The following is a 14,680-nucleotide window of genomic DNA, read 5'->3' on the forward strand; positions in this document are numbered from 1 at the left end:
ACAAGCATAATGTGCAGTGTTATTAATTTCTGTTACAATATTTTATTAATATTTTTGAATACATTTTTATTTACAATATTTTAATTTTAGTAAACATTTTAGCAATTTTATGTTTCTAAATGTCTAAATAGTTTTATTTCAGTGTTTGGTTTTACTTGTATACATCAAGGCAACAGATGTCTTGGAAACTGGCTAAAATAATAAAAGTTTTATTTGATTTCAGTTCATGTTTATCTTACCTTGATAAATGAGTTGAGACTTCATGGTGGTTTCAAACTGTTTTTAGGTCTACATCTATCACCACATTCAGACTGATAGTCTGAAAATATTTTGCACATCACACATACATTTAAATACATTACTATTTCTAAAATTGATTTAATTTGCTGAAAATGCAAAATGGTCAATTACCATTCACTGATCACAGATCACAATAAAACAAGTTTTCTTTTTTTCTGACACTTTATGTAGTCTTATATTTGCCTATTTAATTGTTGACGCCTAGTTGGCATATTTTAAAGGGGTACGGTCATAATGAATCATTCTTTTAGTGTGTATTTTATAAAGTTACAATTCGATAAGCTCTGGAAATCCAGTCCACCTCCCCTTAATGCCTGCAAATCAATCCCAAACCTAGAGAGGCTGGATTTGGCTATTTGTTCTGTTCAGAATGAGATGGTTTGGGAGGAGTCACCGCTGCTTTCGGGTTTACTTACAGAGGACGAACCTCAGATCGGTCATGGTTCATTGTGCAACGGAACATCACGGAAAAGTTTCCCGGAAACACTGACCACGGATTCTGCTCGGTGCACCTCGCGTGCTGTTAGTAGGAAACGGCGTCAATCGCGCTATTATTTAACCAAATTAACTAGCGTACAATGCGATAGTGCTGCCTGGAGGCACGGATAGAGATCCAGATAACCAGAAGGAAAAGTGAGCCAACAGCAGAGCCACAAATCACACAAAGTTTAGTTAGATTCGTTTAGAAAGAAAGAACTGAGAATGTCTAAACCTAATTATACTGGCATTTACCACATGGTTTCCCAGAATAATTTTGAAGAATATCTGGCGGCTTTGGGTAAGCTACAACATTTTTTTTTATATTTTTAATTTTCTATCAATTTTGCAATCTAAGAGCATATGATAATTGAACTGCTCTAGTATATAAAGAGTCTATTCTTACTTAACGAACCACAGTGACTCGCTTTGATTGTAACTTGATGCTTGTTGACTGTGATGTAGGCTACCTCAAACCTTTGTGTGAACCTGATGGATGCACCTCCCTTTATTCTGGGTTAATGTGATGAAATACAGTCTAATCATCTTCTTGCCGTGGGGAAGAAAGCCTAAACGAGATCATAGCATTTTAGTGTGTAAATTTTTTTTTCAAAGTGAAGAAACATGCCTGACCCTGAACCGTTTATCAAATGTATTGTTTCTGACCTAAAAATGAATAATTCCCTCATATTGTTGCAAAATCGTATGAATTAATTTTTTTTCTGTGGAACGCAAAGTGAGAAATGTTCAATAACTTGCTTGCCACTTTTTTCATTTGCAATAATAGAGCTTTTGAGCTTCAAAAATAACAATACATCATATTCCATGTCTTCTGAGTTCATACAATAGTTTGTGTGACAAATAGTTTTTGTTTCTCACTGATAATCTTCTCCAGTGGCCGGTAAACCACTGCAACCAGAAAAATTGAATCAGTTAGTTGAACTCAAAATCATTATGATTCCGAAACAAATCTTAAATATTCACATTTTGTGTTTCACTGAAGAAAAAAAATACAGTTTGGAATAACACAAGGTTAAGGAAATAATAACAGAATTCTTAAATCAAAATGCTTTTCATATAATCTTTCTTCTCTTCACATCAGATGTTAATTATGCATTAAGAAAAGTCGTCTGCATTCTGAAACCCAGCAAACATATTGAACATAATGTGAACACTGGCGAAATGAAGATAAAGACAGTCACCACCTTTAAGAACTTCGACATGGGCTTCACTTTGGGACAGGAGTTCACTGAGGACCTGGGACCAGTCGATGGGAGAAAGTGCCAGGTCTGTGGGTTCTTTTTTTATTTGCACTCCTTATTTTTATATTATTGTCTTTCTAGTCAACCCATTTGTAATGTATTTGTGGGAAACCTGGGCCCGTTTTAAAAGGAACAACCACCAGACAAAGGAGTGTGTGTGGCGCTAATGGGTAATACCCTCCATATGTTTCAGACCACAGTGGACTGGGACGGTGATAAATTGGTCTGCGTGCAGAGAGGAGAGAAAGAGGGCAGAGGCTGGACACACTGGTTAGAAGGAAACATCCTTCATTTGGTAAGCAAGTAGGGTTTGTGCTGGGCTTGGAAAAACTGCTTTACATATACAGTGGATATGTTTCCAGTGTTTACTGGACTTTAAGGTTTTGATAAAACTGTATGAAAGGTTTTTAAATAACATAGAATTATAAGTGTGTGTGTATAGCTTTTCTAGGTAAAAATTATCTTTATCTTTTTATAATTTCTAAGGCAGTTATAAAAAGTGTGAGAAAAGCGACAGGACACGGTATGTGAAAGAGGAGACGAAGAGGAGGGAATTAAATGAGACGAGTGACGGGGCTTTTGTGGGCTAGTTTAAAGAGACACTGCTCTATTAAAATACAGTTATTTTAAGTACATTTTTATGGCATTTTTGATCAAACAAATGCCTTGGTGAGCATAAGAGACTTATATAAAAAAAAAAAAAAAAATTCTTGCCTGGTTTCATTTAACAGATCTTTTCATTTAAAGAAATAGTACATTCATTTTAAAAATAGTTTCCATGGAGCAACCTGGTATTCAAGGCTTTACTCAGAAGCATAATGTTGATAGGACCTTCTCTGAATGTCTCCAGTTCTTGGGTTAATCCTGAACGAAGCTTTAATCACTGGGCTACTATGTATCTCTTTCAATGTCCTTCATATCTCTCTCTCTCTCTCTCTCTCTCTCTCTCTCTCTCTCTCTCTGCAGGAGATGAGGGCTCAGGGTGTCACTGCCAAGCAAGTCTTTAAGAAGGCTGAGTGAGGATGGAGAGAGAGAAATAAAGGGGCCATTTGCTGGGGGTTTTGAGCTCAGATTGTTCTTAGAGCTCAGGGCTCAGAAAGAGGCAGTATTGCCACAGTGATTTGTTCCTGATCCACAACAAACAGTTTAAATGAAAACTACAAACGAAGAAATTGGATCCCTCTTTATGAATTGTTTCAGATTTTAAAGCACAGTTTTTTCCTCACAAGTTGCAATCAAACCAAAATGCGAAGATCAAATGAGATCATGACAATAGCGCCCTGTTACCCTCTTTGAACATTAATGAATGGTATAAAATATGGATCAGGCTGGATTCATGGCACCCTAAAATTAATATTTTATGCAGATGTTTACAGTAAGCAGAAGAAGTGATTAAATCAGCCAGTGGTTTAGCTAGTCAAGTACAGCTTGAATTCTTGATTCCAAAATTATATTTAATGTCCGGTGTCCTGCTCCTGGATTGGCAAATGATTGGATAATATTGGGGTTAATAAATCTGTGTGATTGAAATTTTGATTCATTGCTGTAGTCAAACATTGTCTAAAAGTGCTGAAATATGTATTGTCTGAAATTTTAGGTAATGTTATTGTATTTGTCCACTCTAGAATACAACCATTTATATTACTAAAAACTCTTGTTTGTATGAATATATTTCTTATCAGAGCATTACTAATAGCAATTCTTTGCGGTAATTGTTTTCAGTTACCAGTAGTTATTTTGTAATAGGGTTGGCCAAAATAGTCTCATATTCAATAATTGTATACAGGTTTGGCTATACTTGTGAGGGCCAATACAGTGAAATATCATGACAACCATTTAGTAAGAAAAATTTACTGGCCTTCACTAGTTAAAAAGGCTTTTAAATCAGCCAAAACATGTTTTTATTTCAATCTAGTGTTTTGCAGGTTTCTGGTTTAGAGGTAGGGGTTAGGTTGCGTAATAGAAAATATCATTGACCTGATATAAAATCAATGGAAGTCTATGCAATGTCTTCAGTAATATAGTGAAACAAATGGGTGTGTTTATACACACACTTGTATTCAGCAAGGATGCATTAAATTCATTAAAAGTGGCAGTAAAGACATTTATAATGTTAATTTCTTGTTCGTGTTACTTTGAATTTTCTAAGAATCCTGAAAAAAAGTTTCCACAAAAGTATTAAGCAGCACAACTGTTTTGAATATTGATAATACATTTTTCTTGGTGAACCAAATTAGCCTATTAGAATGATTTCTAAAAGAATAATGTGTGAAGACTGGAGTAGGCCTAATGATTGCTGAAAATTCAGCTTTGCCATCACACATATTACTGTTTATTTGTTCTCTATTTTTGATCAAATAAATGTAGCCTAGGTGAGCACTTATTAATTTCTTTCAAAAACCTTACCTTTTGAACGATATATCTTTCAACCAGCCAGTTACAAATGAAATGGCTTCCACCTTGCAGTTCCCTCATTTTGCCTCTAGGGTTCGACAAAAGACTTGGAAAAGGAGTTTGCTAAGAATGACTATTTCAATCACCAATAAAGGACAAGCTTGTTTTGGCGCATATGTTTTGCTTTGAAGTGAAGTACGTGCTTTTGACCGACTGACAGGTTCGCCAGTGAGATTTAATTGTGAAAATAACTCTGTCTAACCGTGTCTAACAGATGTTTAAAAGAACAAGATTAAAGTCTATTGCGCCCTCTTCTGGTAAGACATGGTATGACACGTGTTAGTCTTCATCTCTTTGCTTTGTACATATTTGAATCCCACAAATACAACATTTTTATTAAACAACATAAACATCTGAAAAAACAAACAAAAAACATTTACCTGTTAACTAAAGACAATGTTAAGCTTTTCATTCATCTTGAATATTGTAGAATGTACAGTAGGCCTATTAGATGGATTTTTACTGTGAAAAATAAAATCTAGTTATTTACACACATTTTACCAGAACAGAAGTAAAGCTTCCACAGATAGATAAAACCACACTTTAGATTTTTGTTAATACACATTATTCTTCACTGTATATTTGTCAGGTTAATAATATGGAGTTATGTGTCAAAGTTCATCGTTCCATTCAGACTCCTGTGGTTGCGACTGATAAAGGGATTGATGCATGCTGTCTGTATATCCATTTGCGGCAGCTGATTGGCTGTATTTTTCTGACATCATTCCATCACACTGTATGCTACTGTCCATGTCTGTGTAATTTTCAGCTGAGGAAGAAAAAAAGAAAATTCTTGATAAGTGATTGGCTCATCTCAATATCTAATCATTTTTGTTTTCTTTGAACTTTTAAGTATTTTAAACTCCCTTTACATGCTTATTCAGATATTATTTTAAATGACGATAACTTCTGACTAACGTGAAAAATGTCCAGATCAGGTGTAATCAGTTTCTCGTAAATTCGCCTTATGAGATCAGACCAGAAAAGCTGCTTACTGTACAAACCGGAAACTCTGTACCTGTTGTCACAATATGACTGGTTTTAGAACAGGATGCGATTCAGGCCCCATGTTTAGCAGAGACATCAAATACTTTATCGCCCGCACCAAATTAACAAAGGAGGAAAGTGTAGGAGTCGTGGGAGGCCAAAACAGCAAAACCCTACTAGATTATTTGACATGCAGTGAAAGACAACGTCTATGTGGTTTTATATCCTCCTGTCTATGAGTTGATAAGATCACACGAGTTCAAAGGAAACTGCAAATCGTTTTATACAGTGACGCAAAGCCATATCTGAAGTCATCACAAATTTGGTATTGCTCATTTCGAAACTCTCCTGAATGTATTCATACTGTAGGAATGTTCGGTAAGATTCTAGAATGCTCTGTGAGATTTCCAGGTAACAGCTTTAGAAAACTAGAGGCACTGGGTTGATGATGTTAAATACATACAAATGCATTCAAAAGCATTCAGTCCTCTCATTTGTGATTAAATTCATTATTTTGTACAAATACATTTCAAGTTTCAAAAAAAATTGTTGGAAATTTTTCTGCCATTGTGCATTGTCCAGCATTGGATTCAGATAAATGAAAATACAGTAGTAGAATAATCTGCTTTTCTAAATATTTGTTGCCTGCTTTACAGCTTGGATTTCATAATGTCAATGACTAAAGATAATACTTGAGAACTGTGAGTTAATATGTATGCTGTCTTTAACCTTTTCAGGACTCCCCCACACCCCACACCCTCTTACGTAATAATGTATGCATAATTGCTTGCATTGCATTTTAAGCGGTTCCTACAATAATATACATATTGTAAAACATTTCTACAAAAATTTGTTTGAGATAAAACAATAGATCTTCCTGTTCCTGTCCAAAAGACCCCCGATGTAAATAAATATTTTACAGAGAGGTGTGTATGAACAAATAATGGAATATATTTAGTGTATATGTGCAAGGAGGAACAATGCCTTTTTTTTTTTTTTTTTTTTTTGCACGTGTGTGATTATCAGAGGGAAACTCAAGGAAAACAATGAGTTTTACCTTTAAGTCTGTCACATTCTGCACATCTCTCCATGTCAAAGTCTGCAGGGTATTTCAGGATGTCTGGAGGAAGCACTGGCGAGTTGGGGCTTAAAGAAATCTCTGAGAACACACATGCACAACATATAAAATATATAAAATTACATTTCCTTCACATTTAACATGTATTGTTGATGTTTAGATTTGCAGTTTCATTTACAGTATTCTGTGTTTTACTTACAGCAACAATTGTCAGATGTGTCTGGTGTTTTTAAGAGAGATTGTTGTGCAGATTACAGTTCACAAGTCTGTAAGCATTTATGTAGAACTGATAGGATGTGGCTTACCAGCATCAGTTTAATCAAAGGCATCTTGTGCACTAAGCTGAAAGCATTTGACAGCACACAGCAGAAGCGTGCATGAATGTTTTGACTGTACATTCACCCTGATGTTGAAAATCAGTGACTGCAGCAGATGTACTTAGCTTATTGTACTTTTCAGAGCAAGATTATCCATCCCCCAATGACTGGCAAAGCATTATGCATTGCCTGTGTAGGTATGCATCTAGCATTAGAGACAGGGTTTGGGTTTTCCTATCAATCAAATCTGCTGTTACTGCTACTGTAAATTACCCTTTTTATGTATGTCAATGCAAAATTCTGCTTGCCTATCAAGGACAATTCAACCTAGATATACAACCTACAGATCTGATATGAAGTCAAGACTTTTTTGACCACTCAGTAGAAATGCATATCTCTGAACACGCTACACAGTCTTATATCTACTACGGAGCCCCAAAGGGACATGGTGAAGAGGGAGAGGGGGAGGGGGGGGGGGGGGGGAATTAGATGGGAGGAAAAATTATTTGTCAGTGCTTTTGGGTTCTATTTATTGTTTAATATTAAATAAATAAATGCAATTATACACACACACTTCATATCAGATCTGTATATTGTCCTTTGATTTGTTCTTTCACTCTTTCATATGCTGATGATTCCTGGCTTTATTCTAATGATGAAGCGCGTGCACATCTGCTAATTAGAAAGCAAGGGCATTCCGGCATAACTTCACCTCTCTTTCTTGCATTTTCGCGCGCTCTCTCGCTGTCTAAATATGTGCTGTCAAAATCGTGAACTTTAAAGCTGCAATAGGTGATCTGGGAAATGCTAACTTTAGCCTGCTAATGCTAGTATTGAAAGCATACGATCCCACCCTCCCTGAAAATCGCCGCCCAGTCACGCCTCCTCCAAAACACATGAACGCGCACAGACAAAAAGGGAGATGACTGTGACCAGAGACAACGTGAATCATGTGTCATTCAGCGGTGAGAAAACTTTACAGTAGAGTACAGTGAGGGGAGAAACAGAAGAAGCGCTTGCTTCCATACATACGTAAAGTTATGTGATTGTGAAAATATTCCAGTTGAGATTCATAAGTTGAAGTATTTCAGCTTTATTTGCGATTTCAGGACATGGTGGCAACACAGTCGAATCTCACTGAATGCATAGGGCAAAGTCAGCGGTAGGCTACATAGAACTGTACTGTCAAACCTGAAATGTAGATACTAGCCACTTGTCGGTTCAGAAGGAAAGTTAGGTCATTTGCCTGCCATTCTCGCTCTGTCTGCACAGTGTGTACGTGAAACGCGCTGATGACTAATGCCTGGCTCACACTACAGGAGTTTTAGGCCGATTTATGCCCGATTTCCCCCTCCAGAGAATCGGAGAAAAAATCTTGTCGAGGACCTTGATCGGTTCCGATGTTCGGCGCAGATTATCTGGTAATGTGAGGCGTTCACAGATCGAATCTTGCACCTCCCGATCTGCTCTTGCACAAATCGGGCTCGCCCCGATCATATCAAACATGTTTGATATTTAAGATTTTAAATCGGGATGAGCAAGTCTGTGATTACGTCAGTGCTGTCAAAAAGACAGCAGGGCTGTCGTGCTGAAGGAATTTCCCTTGAGATCATTTTGAATGACTCAACTCGATATGCGTTTTTATCTCCATTTATTTATTGCTAAATAAATAAGTATTACGCTCTGGTCAGCAGGCACAAAGGCAAGTAACGTTACATGTTCAGTAATGAACCCGAAACTAAAAAGCGCGTTAAAACGAAATGGATTTCAAAATCAATGCACGCGTCACCGGATTTAAAAATGCACATTGTTGCACGCACACATATTATGTCGAAATAACGATAGTAGCCTATATTATGTTAACATTATTAGCCTAATAATAATAAATCTTTAATCAGTATTTAATTGAATGCTGAATGTTGTGCTTTGTCAATTTAATAAAATGAATACTTTAATTGTGACAATTAAAATGATTGAATATTAAATATTAAGTGGCCAATTTTTGTAATAGTATTTATTTGCTATATATCTAGCACCCCCTCAGCACCTGCGTTAAAAAAATATCTGGCACCGCCCCTGGTTATAACGGCCCACGTATTAAAAAAATGGTCGGGTTTAAATCGGGCTCGGGCTCATAATTACAGTTATGTTAATGTGTTGTGTCGGGCCGGGCCGGACACAATGTGCATGGGCTCGGGCAGGGTCGGGCTTGATTTTTTGGGCCCGATCTAAGCTCTTAACTCAAAGTACCGGTAGGTTCAAAGTCTCTGTGCGTGTGTATGTGCGTGCGTGCGTGTGTGTGTCTCATGGCAATGCATATCCCATACGTTTCCATGCTTTTCCACTTCAGATTTGCTGCGTGAGATCACGTGAGGCGCTTCCCCTGGCACGATAATCTTAATAACATTTTGTAGTGTGTGGTGCACCGCGATTTTCAAACCTTGCAGTGTGAGCATGTTTAAGATTTGGGGGAAGAAAATCTGCAAATCTGATTTTAAAACTCCTGTAGTGTGAGCCAGGCATTACGGTGTCTGCGTGAACAGGCTGCGCAGTGGTATGCAAACACACGTTGGCTGAGATGGTATGAGATGGATTGATCGAACATTTTATTTGCTAAAATGTTATTTTATAACATTTGTTTTCCACCTTTAACGTGATCCTATTCACAAATTAACAAATATTCGGCTTCACAATAAGAGAGCTAATAGGCTATGTTACACTTACCTGATCTTTTTGACTGATGTTTGTTTCTCCAATACATTATAAACAGGACCAGAAATACAATTAAGACAGTAACAATGATCCCTGCCCACAGGCTAGCAGGTAACACCCAAGAACAAGCTGAAATAAAGAATAAAAAAGTGACCTAAGAGGCACAGACATGTCAACTCTTTTTAAATGAATAAATTAATTTATTTGATTGATTATGAAAAAAATACATTGAACATGGTGACATTTCCTATAAAGGTAGCCTATAGAGAGACTTACATGTAGTACATGTATTAATAGGTCCACACTTAGCATCTGATTCGCTGGTCCCAGAAGTCTCTGGATTTCGACCTAAATCCTCACACCTGTAAAATGACAGAAGATGTAATTGATTTCAGATTGGAAACTTTATTAAAGTTTATATACATCTAAAGTTTATATAGCCTAGCTACTGAGCTCAGGAAAATAATTATGTATGAGTATAATGATATATTTTTGAATTGCGGGTAGGCCTACTTTGTGTAGCCTACGTGTAGAAAAGGGAAAGACATATTTGTGTGTATGTCAAAGAGAGGTTGAGAAAGGAAGCGATACCGACCCACCCTCCTACACAGTGTACGTCTATACTTTCTTTTTTTTTCAATGGAAGCGGTTTTATTTTGTGTAGGAGAATTACACAAGACACGTTTACGTAAAACCAGTCATGGTAAATTACATACAGTAAAAGCTATGTATTCCCCCTCTGACTTTTCTTTATATCAGATGGAGGTGAAATAGAAAGGAGCATTATAGGTGAAAAATGAAAATATATACATGTAGAGAAAAACTGGCAACTTAGTGAACTTAACATGAACTAACAATGAACAACACTTCTACAGCATTTATCAATCTTACCTTATGTTAATCTCAACATTTACTAATACGTCTTTAAGATCTAAAGTTGTATCTGTTAACATTAGTTAATGCACCGTGAACTAGTTTATGTTAGTTAATGCATTACGTAGTGTTAACAAATGAGACCTTATTGTAATGTGTTACTAAATAATAGCAGAAGACAAGACATATTTGGTTGTATAACTTGGGTATAATCATTAATGTGAGTCAGAAGCTTCTGATTCCAGCAATAGTTTCACAAGAGATCATTTCAATTTAAAAGCATTGTAGTCATGTAGTCATACTGTCATGTGTGTGGGGGGATTTTTTGAATTTATGAGAAGTGTTGTGTTCCTAGAGTGTCAGTCTGCTCAAGTGTTGTGTTTTTAGAGTGTCAGTCTGCTCTAAATGTGTAAATTTGAGTCTCACTATTAAATCATGTGAGGAAAAATTAGTTTGCTAATTACATTTTTTTTATAAACTGCACCTTATAACTGACTCTCACCTTGTATGATTTTTGCAGCTGGAAACGTAGTCCTCCACATCACTGTAGGTTCCCTCTGGACAGGGACTGCACACAGTGTCACTCTGGAACGTGTCTGCAACACAACTTCAGTTATTCAACATCCCTCCTGCCACATGTTCCAGTCCGAACACTCTATGTGGTTCAAACCATTGCAGATCTTCCGACAGGTATAGCCACAAAACACATGCTTTAATGCAAACTCAACTGATTCCTTTTTTGACCTGTCAATATATGAGTCATTGTGGATATTGTGGCAAAGCGTAGTATTATTTTCACACAGTTCATGATTGGTTTAATTCAGGTTAAGTTTCCCTTCTCAGAGTCTTTGAACCAGCTTTCAGAGTTATCACACTGAAGAAGACATTAACTTAGGAAGACATACTGAAGGATATATAGATGGATTTAAGCAAGTGCACGGCTAACAAGCCACTAAATAAGGGCTACAGCTACTATAAGGATGATTTTAGGTACTTGATGAAATGGCCAATTGTATTCCTTATTGTAGCAACTGTCAGATTTTTAAAAGCGCACATTTCAAAAGTCACATTTGTGGCATGACTGCATAATTTATGTCAAATTTGCCTTTTGGATTGATCTACAAATTGACATCATATATATATATATATGATGTGATATATATATGATATGATATACGGTATATATATATGTGTGTGTGTGTGTGTGTGTGTGTGTGTGTTCGTGTTCATAATGTGTCTGTTCATGTGTGTGTCTTGTAACATTATTTTACTTCATTGACAGATACAAAAAACTGTCAACTCAATATAGAAAATATTTTTACACATATTTATAATAGTTTTATTTTTCACAAAAAATTAGATGTCTTTACATTTTAATAATATAAAGAAATCTATTTATTTTGTTATATTTGGAGGTCTGTCGCATCAAAATTTTTGAAAAGCCCTGCATCACATAAGCAAAGGTAGATACTTACACTGACTGGTGACCCCTTTTCCCGGAGGACACTTGGAGACAATGTTGCAGTGATAACAGTGGGAACCGCTTCTCTGTGAACAGTAGTATCCCGGCTTACACGTGCACTCTGTGTTTTTGTCTGGCTCGCACTCCTTTACCATCACCAAGTTACTGTCTGTCACACACATACAAAAAACATTACTCCCTGAAAAGGACATGTAGCATTATTTGTATGGAAAAAAAGAGTAAAGGAATGTGAAATTACTGCTGGTGCACTCCCTGCAGGCTAGACACTCCTTCATTTTATTTTCCTGATCAATAAATGTATGACGTGGGCAGGTTACACACACTGGACCTGATGTGCCATTACATTTGGTATCCAAATATTTCCCTGAAAAAGAAAGAGCGCTCAGTTTTTGCACAGTACTCCACAATCACAAGAGAAGTCTATCATTTATAAACGACGTATTTAAAAGCCAATAATGCAGTAATTTGTTGAAGTTGCTTGCATATGACCTGAAAAGAGCTAAACAAAAAAAAAAAAAAAATGTCTCTATGTTTGTTTGACCATATAACGGAAGTCAATGGGGTTCAAAACAATAATATTGGACTCCTTCGACTTTCGATGACTAAAACACAATGAATGTCATACTTGGGACAAAACAGGGTAAGTGATGACAGAATATTACTTTATCATTTTACATTGTATAGATTTCATTTCAGTAGATAAAAGAAAAGAAAACTAAGCAGAATATGAAATCAAATGATGCTAGAGTCTTTCTCACACACAAAAAAAATCACTTTTGCAATTATAACCAAATGTTGAAGTCCAAATGAAGTCTGTTCTCCTCAAGTTCAGAGGTTATCACATTCATTATGAACATCATGCACTATGTTTTGTAAAAAAATACTTTTTGGCTTCGTTTTGAATTATATATAATTTTATAATTGAAAAAATAAGCTTATTATTGTGAAATTTCATGAGCTATCTTTCATTCAATTAAATGCTGTTTTGTTATATAATGTGGTGCATACATACTTTTTATTCCATCTAATATATAATGATTTCAAATGAATACAGAATATCCTGTGTTATGTTAATGCGTAAATTCCGGGAACCATCAAAAGCTCTCTTGTTAGCAGGGTTACAGTACAGGATGTCCTGCATATAACACTAGTGGGCTGATCACCTTGATGAAAACAATATGAGTAAAAATAATACCCCGTGCCTTACAGTCAATTGTATGGGAAGTTATGCCACTAGAACTCAAAATGAAATGAAAATAAATGTACTTTAATAATCTTGTCGCTGTAAAACATTGCAGTATAAAGAAAAGATCAGTCATGATCAATCTTTTCCACATATTGTTTGGTGAACTGCTTTCATAATGTTGTGACACATAAGTGATACAATGATTAAAACACACTGTTATAGATTTCAATATTAAAAACAGCATCCCAAGTAGGCTACATTATATATCAAAAACGATTTTAATAGAAATGGATAAAAACCCAAGCTCTTTTTAAATCAAATTAATTTGTACAGTAAGGATATGAAAATCTCACCTTTCGGACATTTTACTTCTCCCATCTCGGCTACTTTCACTGTTGTCTCGGTTCGGTCCTTTCAGAGTGAATAGTTCTATGCAGTCATATGAAGTCTGTCTACTAAACAATGAAAACTTGAAGTGATTCTAAAAATCTTGATTCTTCTTTTTGCGTTACCAAGGAATTGATGATTATTCGGTCATGCTGACTATTGCGTCTTCTCTTTTGTCTTCTGTCTGTCTGTCTGTCTGTCGCACGCACTTTTTGTGCAGTGTCTCCATTCATCGGCTGCAGGCAGAGGAATTATTTTTTTCTCAATTTCCTTTTGTGGCTCTTTTTCACGTCACCAACACTTAACCCCCTCTGTTACTCTTTTTTTTCTGCCCAGTTCACTGGAAAGCCCCACTACCTCTATTCACCCCTCTGCATTTGTGCTTGCATTATCTCGCCTTCCTTCCTGTTCACACAGCATTAAACCCCGGCCGAGACAGAGAGAGAATGTCAACACTGCAACAAGACCTTAATTTAGTGTGTGATTTAAATAGTACTGAGTAGCCTACAGCAGTCAACATTAATAAGGACATCCAAACTAAAACATCATGAGTGCTTTAAATAATATCAGGCATGATTAAGCTGTCAAAAGTTTGAGATAAGTTTCTTAACTAGGATTTACACCAACTGGAGGGGAAAAAAATTGAAGGGTCAAAGGGTGAATTTTTTTTATTATTTGCAAAATAGATTTGAATGTATCTGTTGTTATCTGCTCTGAATCACACATTTGTGTGATCTAAATGTCAGAATAAATGAGGTCTGTCATGAAAAAAAACCCACAGACACTTTTTGTGGAAGATACTGTGTGTGTGTGTGTGTGTGTTCTTACTCTTTTCCTCATTTGGTCAGAACTGTTAGCAGTGTAGTTTCATATCATTACTGTACTCTCTAATGTGAACTGTTGGCGTCATAAAGATACACTTTATTTGAACGGTAACATGGTGTTACTGTATCTTAGGTATATTGCATACTGTAGATCAGCGGTTTTAAACTTTTTGATGCCATGGACCCCAAAATATAATCAACCCATTCCGAAAACAATAGATTTTTATAGCTACATGTAGGCTACATAGTCCAATTTATATGAAAACAAATATGAACGTGTAAAATAGCATCTAGACAATATTTTCATTCAAATAATGTCACAATGAAATCAAAATGGACA

General features: G+C 36.0%; 2 protein-coding genes across 2 annotated transcripts; one reads left to right on the plus strand and one right to left on the minus strand.

Annotated features, from left to right (window-relative positions):
- The first annotated feature begins 541 nt into the window (after positions 1–541).
- Positions 542–3,690, plus strand: rbp5 (retinol binding protein 1a, cellular). The gene is made up of 4 exons (XM_084089052.1): positions 542–1,078; positions 1,880–2,064; positions 2,233–2,334; positions 3,006–3,690. The coding sequence occupies exons 1-4, from the start codon at positions 1,003–1,005 to the stop codon at positions 3,057–3,059; spliced, it is 417 nt and encodes a 138-aa protein (XP_083945178.1). The 5' UTR covers positions 542–1,002; the 3' UTR covers positions 3,060–3,690.
- A 1,096-nt stretch (positions 3,691–4,786) lies between these two features.
- On the minus strand, positions 4,787–13,978 carry LOC311067294 (tumor necrosis factor receptor superfamily member 5). Its single transcript, XM_084089051.1, has 8 exons — positions 13,483–13,978; positions 12,182–12,307; positions 11,936–12,091; positions 10,963–11,056; positions 9,864–9,949; positions 9,600–9,716; positions 6,538–6,639; positions 4,787–5,262 (listed from the first exon to the last, which is right to left on the minus strand). The coding sequence occupies exons 1-8, from the start codon at positions 13,505–13,507 to the stop codon at positions 5,105–5,107; spliced, it is 864 nt and encodes a 287-aa protein (XP_083945177.1). The 5' UTR covers positions 13,508–13,978; the 3' UTR covers positions 4,787–5,104.
- Between the last annotated feature and the right edge of the window lie 702 nt (positions 13,979–14,680).

This window comes from Abramis brama (assembly GCF_963993115.1).
Source record: "Abramis brama genome assembly, chromosome: 17".
Lineage (NCBI taxonomy): Eukaryota > Metazoa > Chordata > Actinopteri > Cypriniformes > Leuciscidae > Abramis > Abramis brama.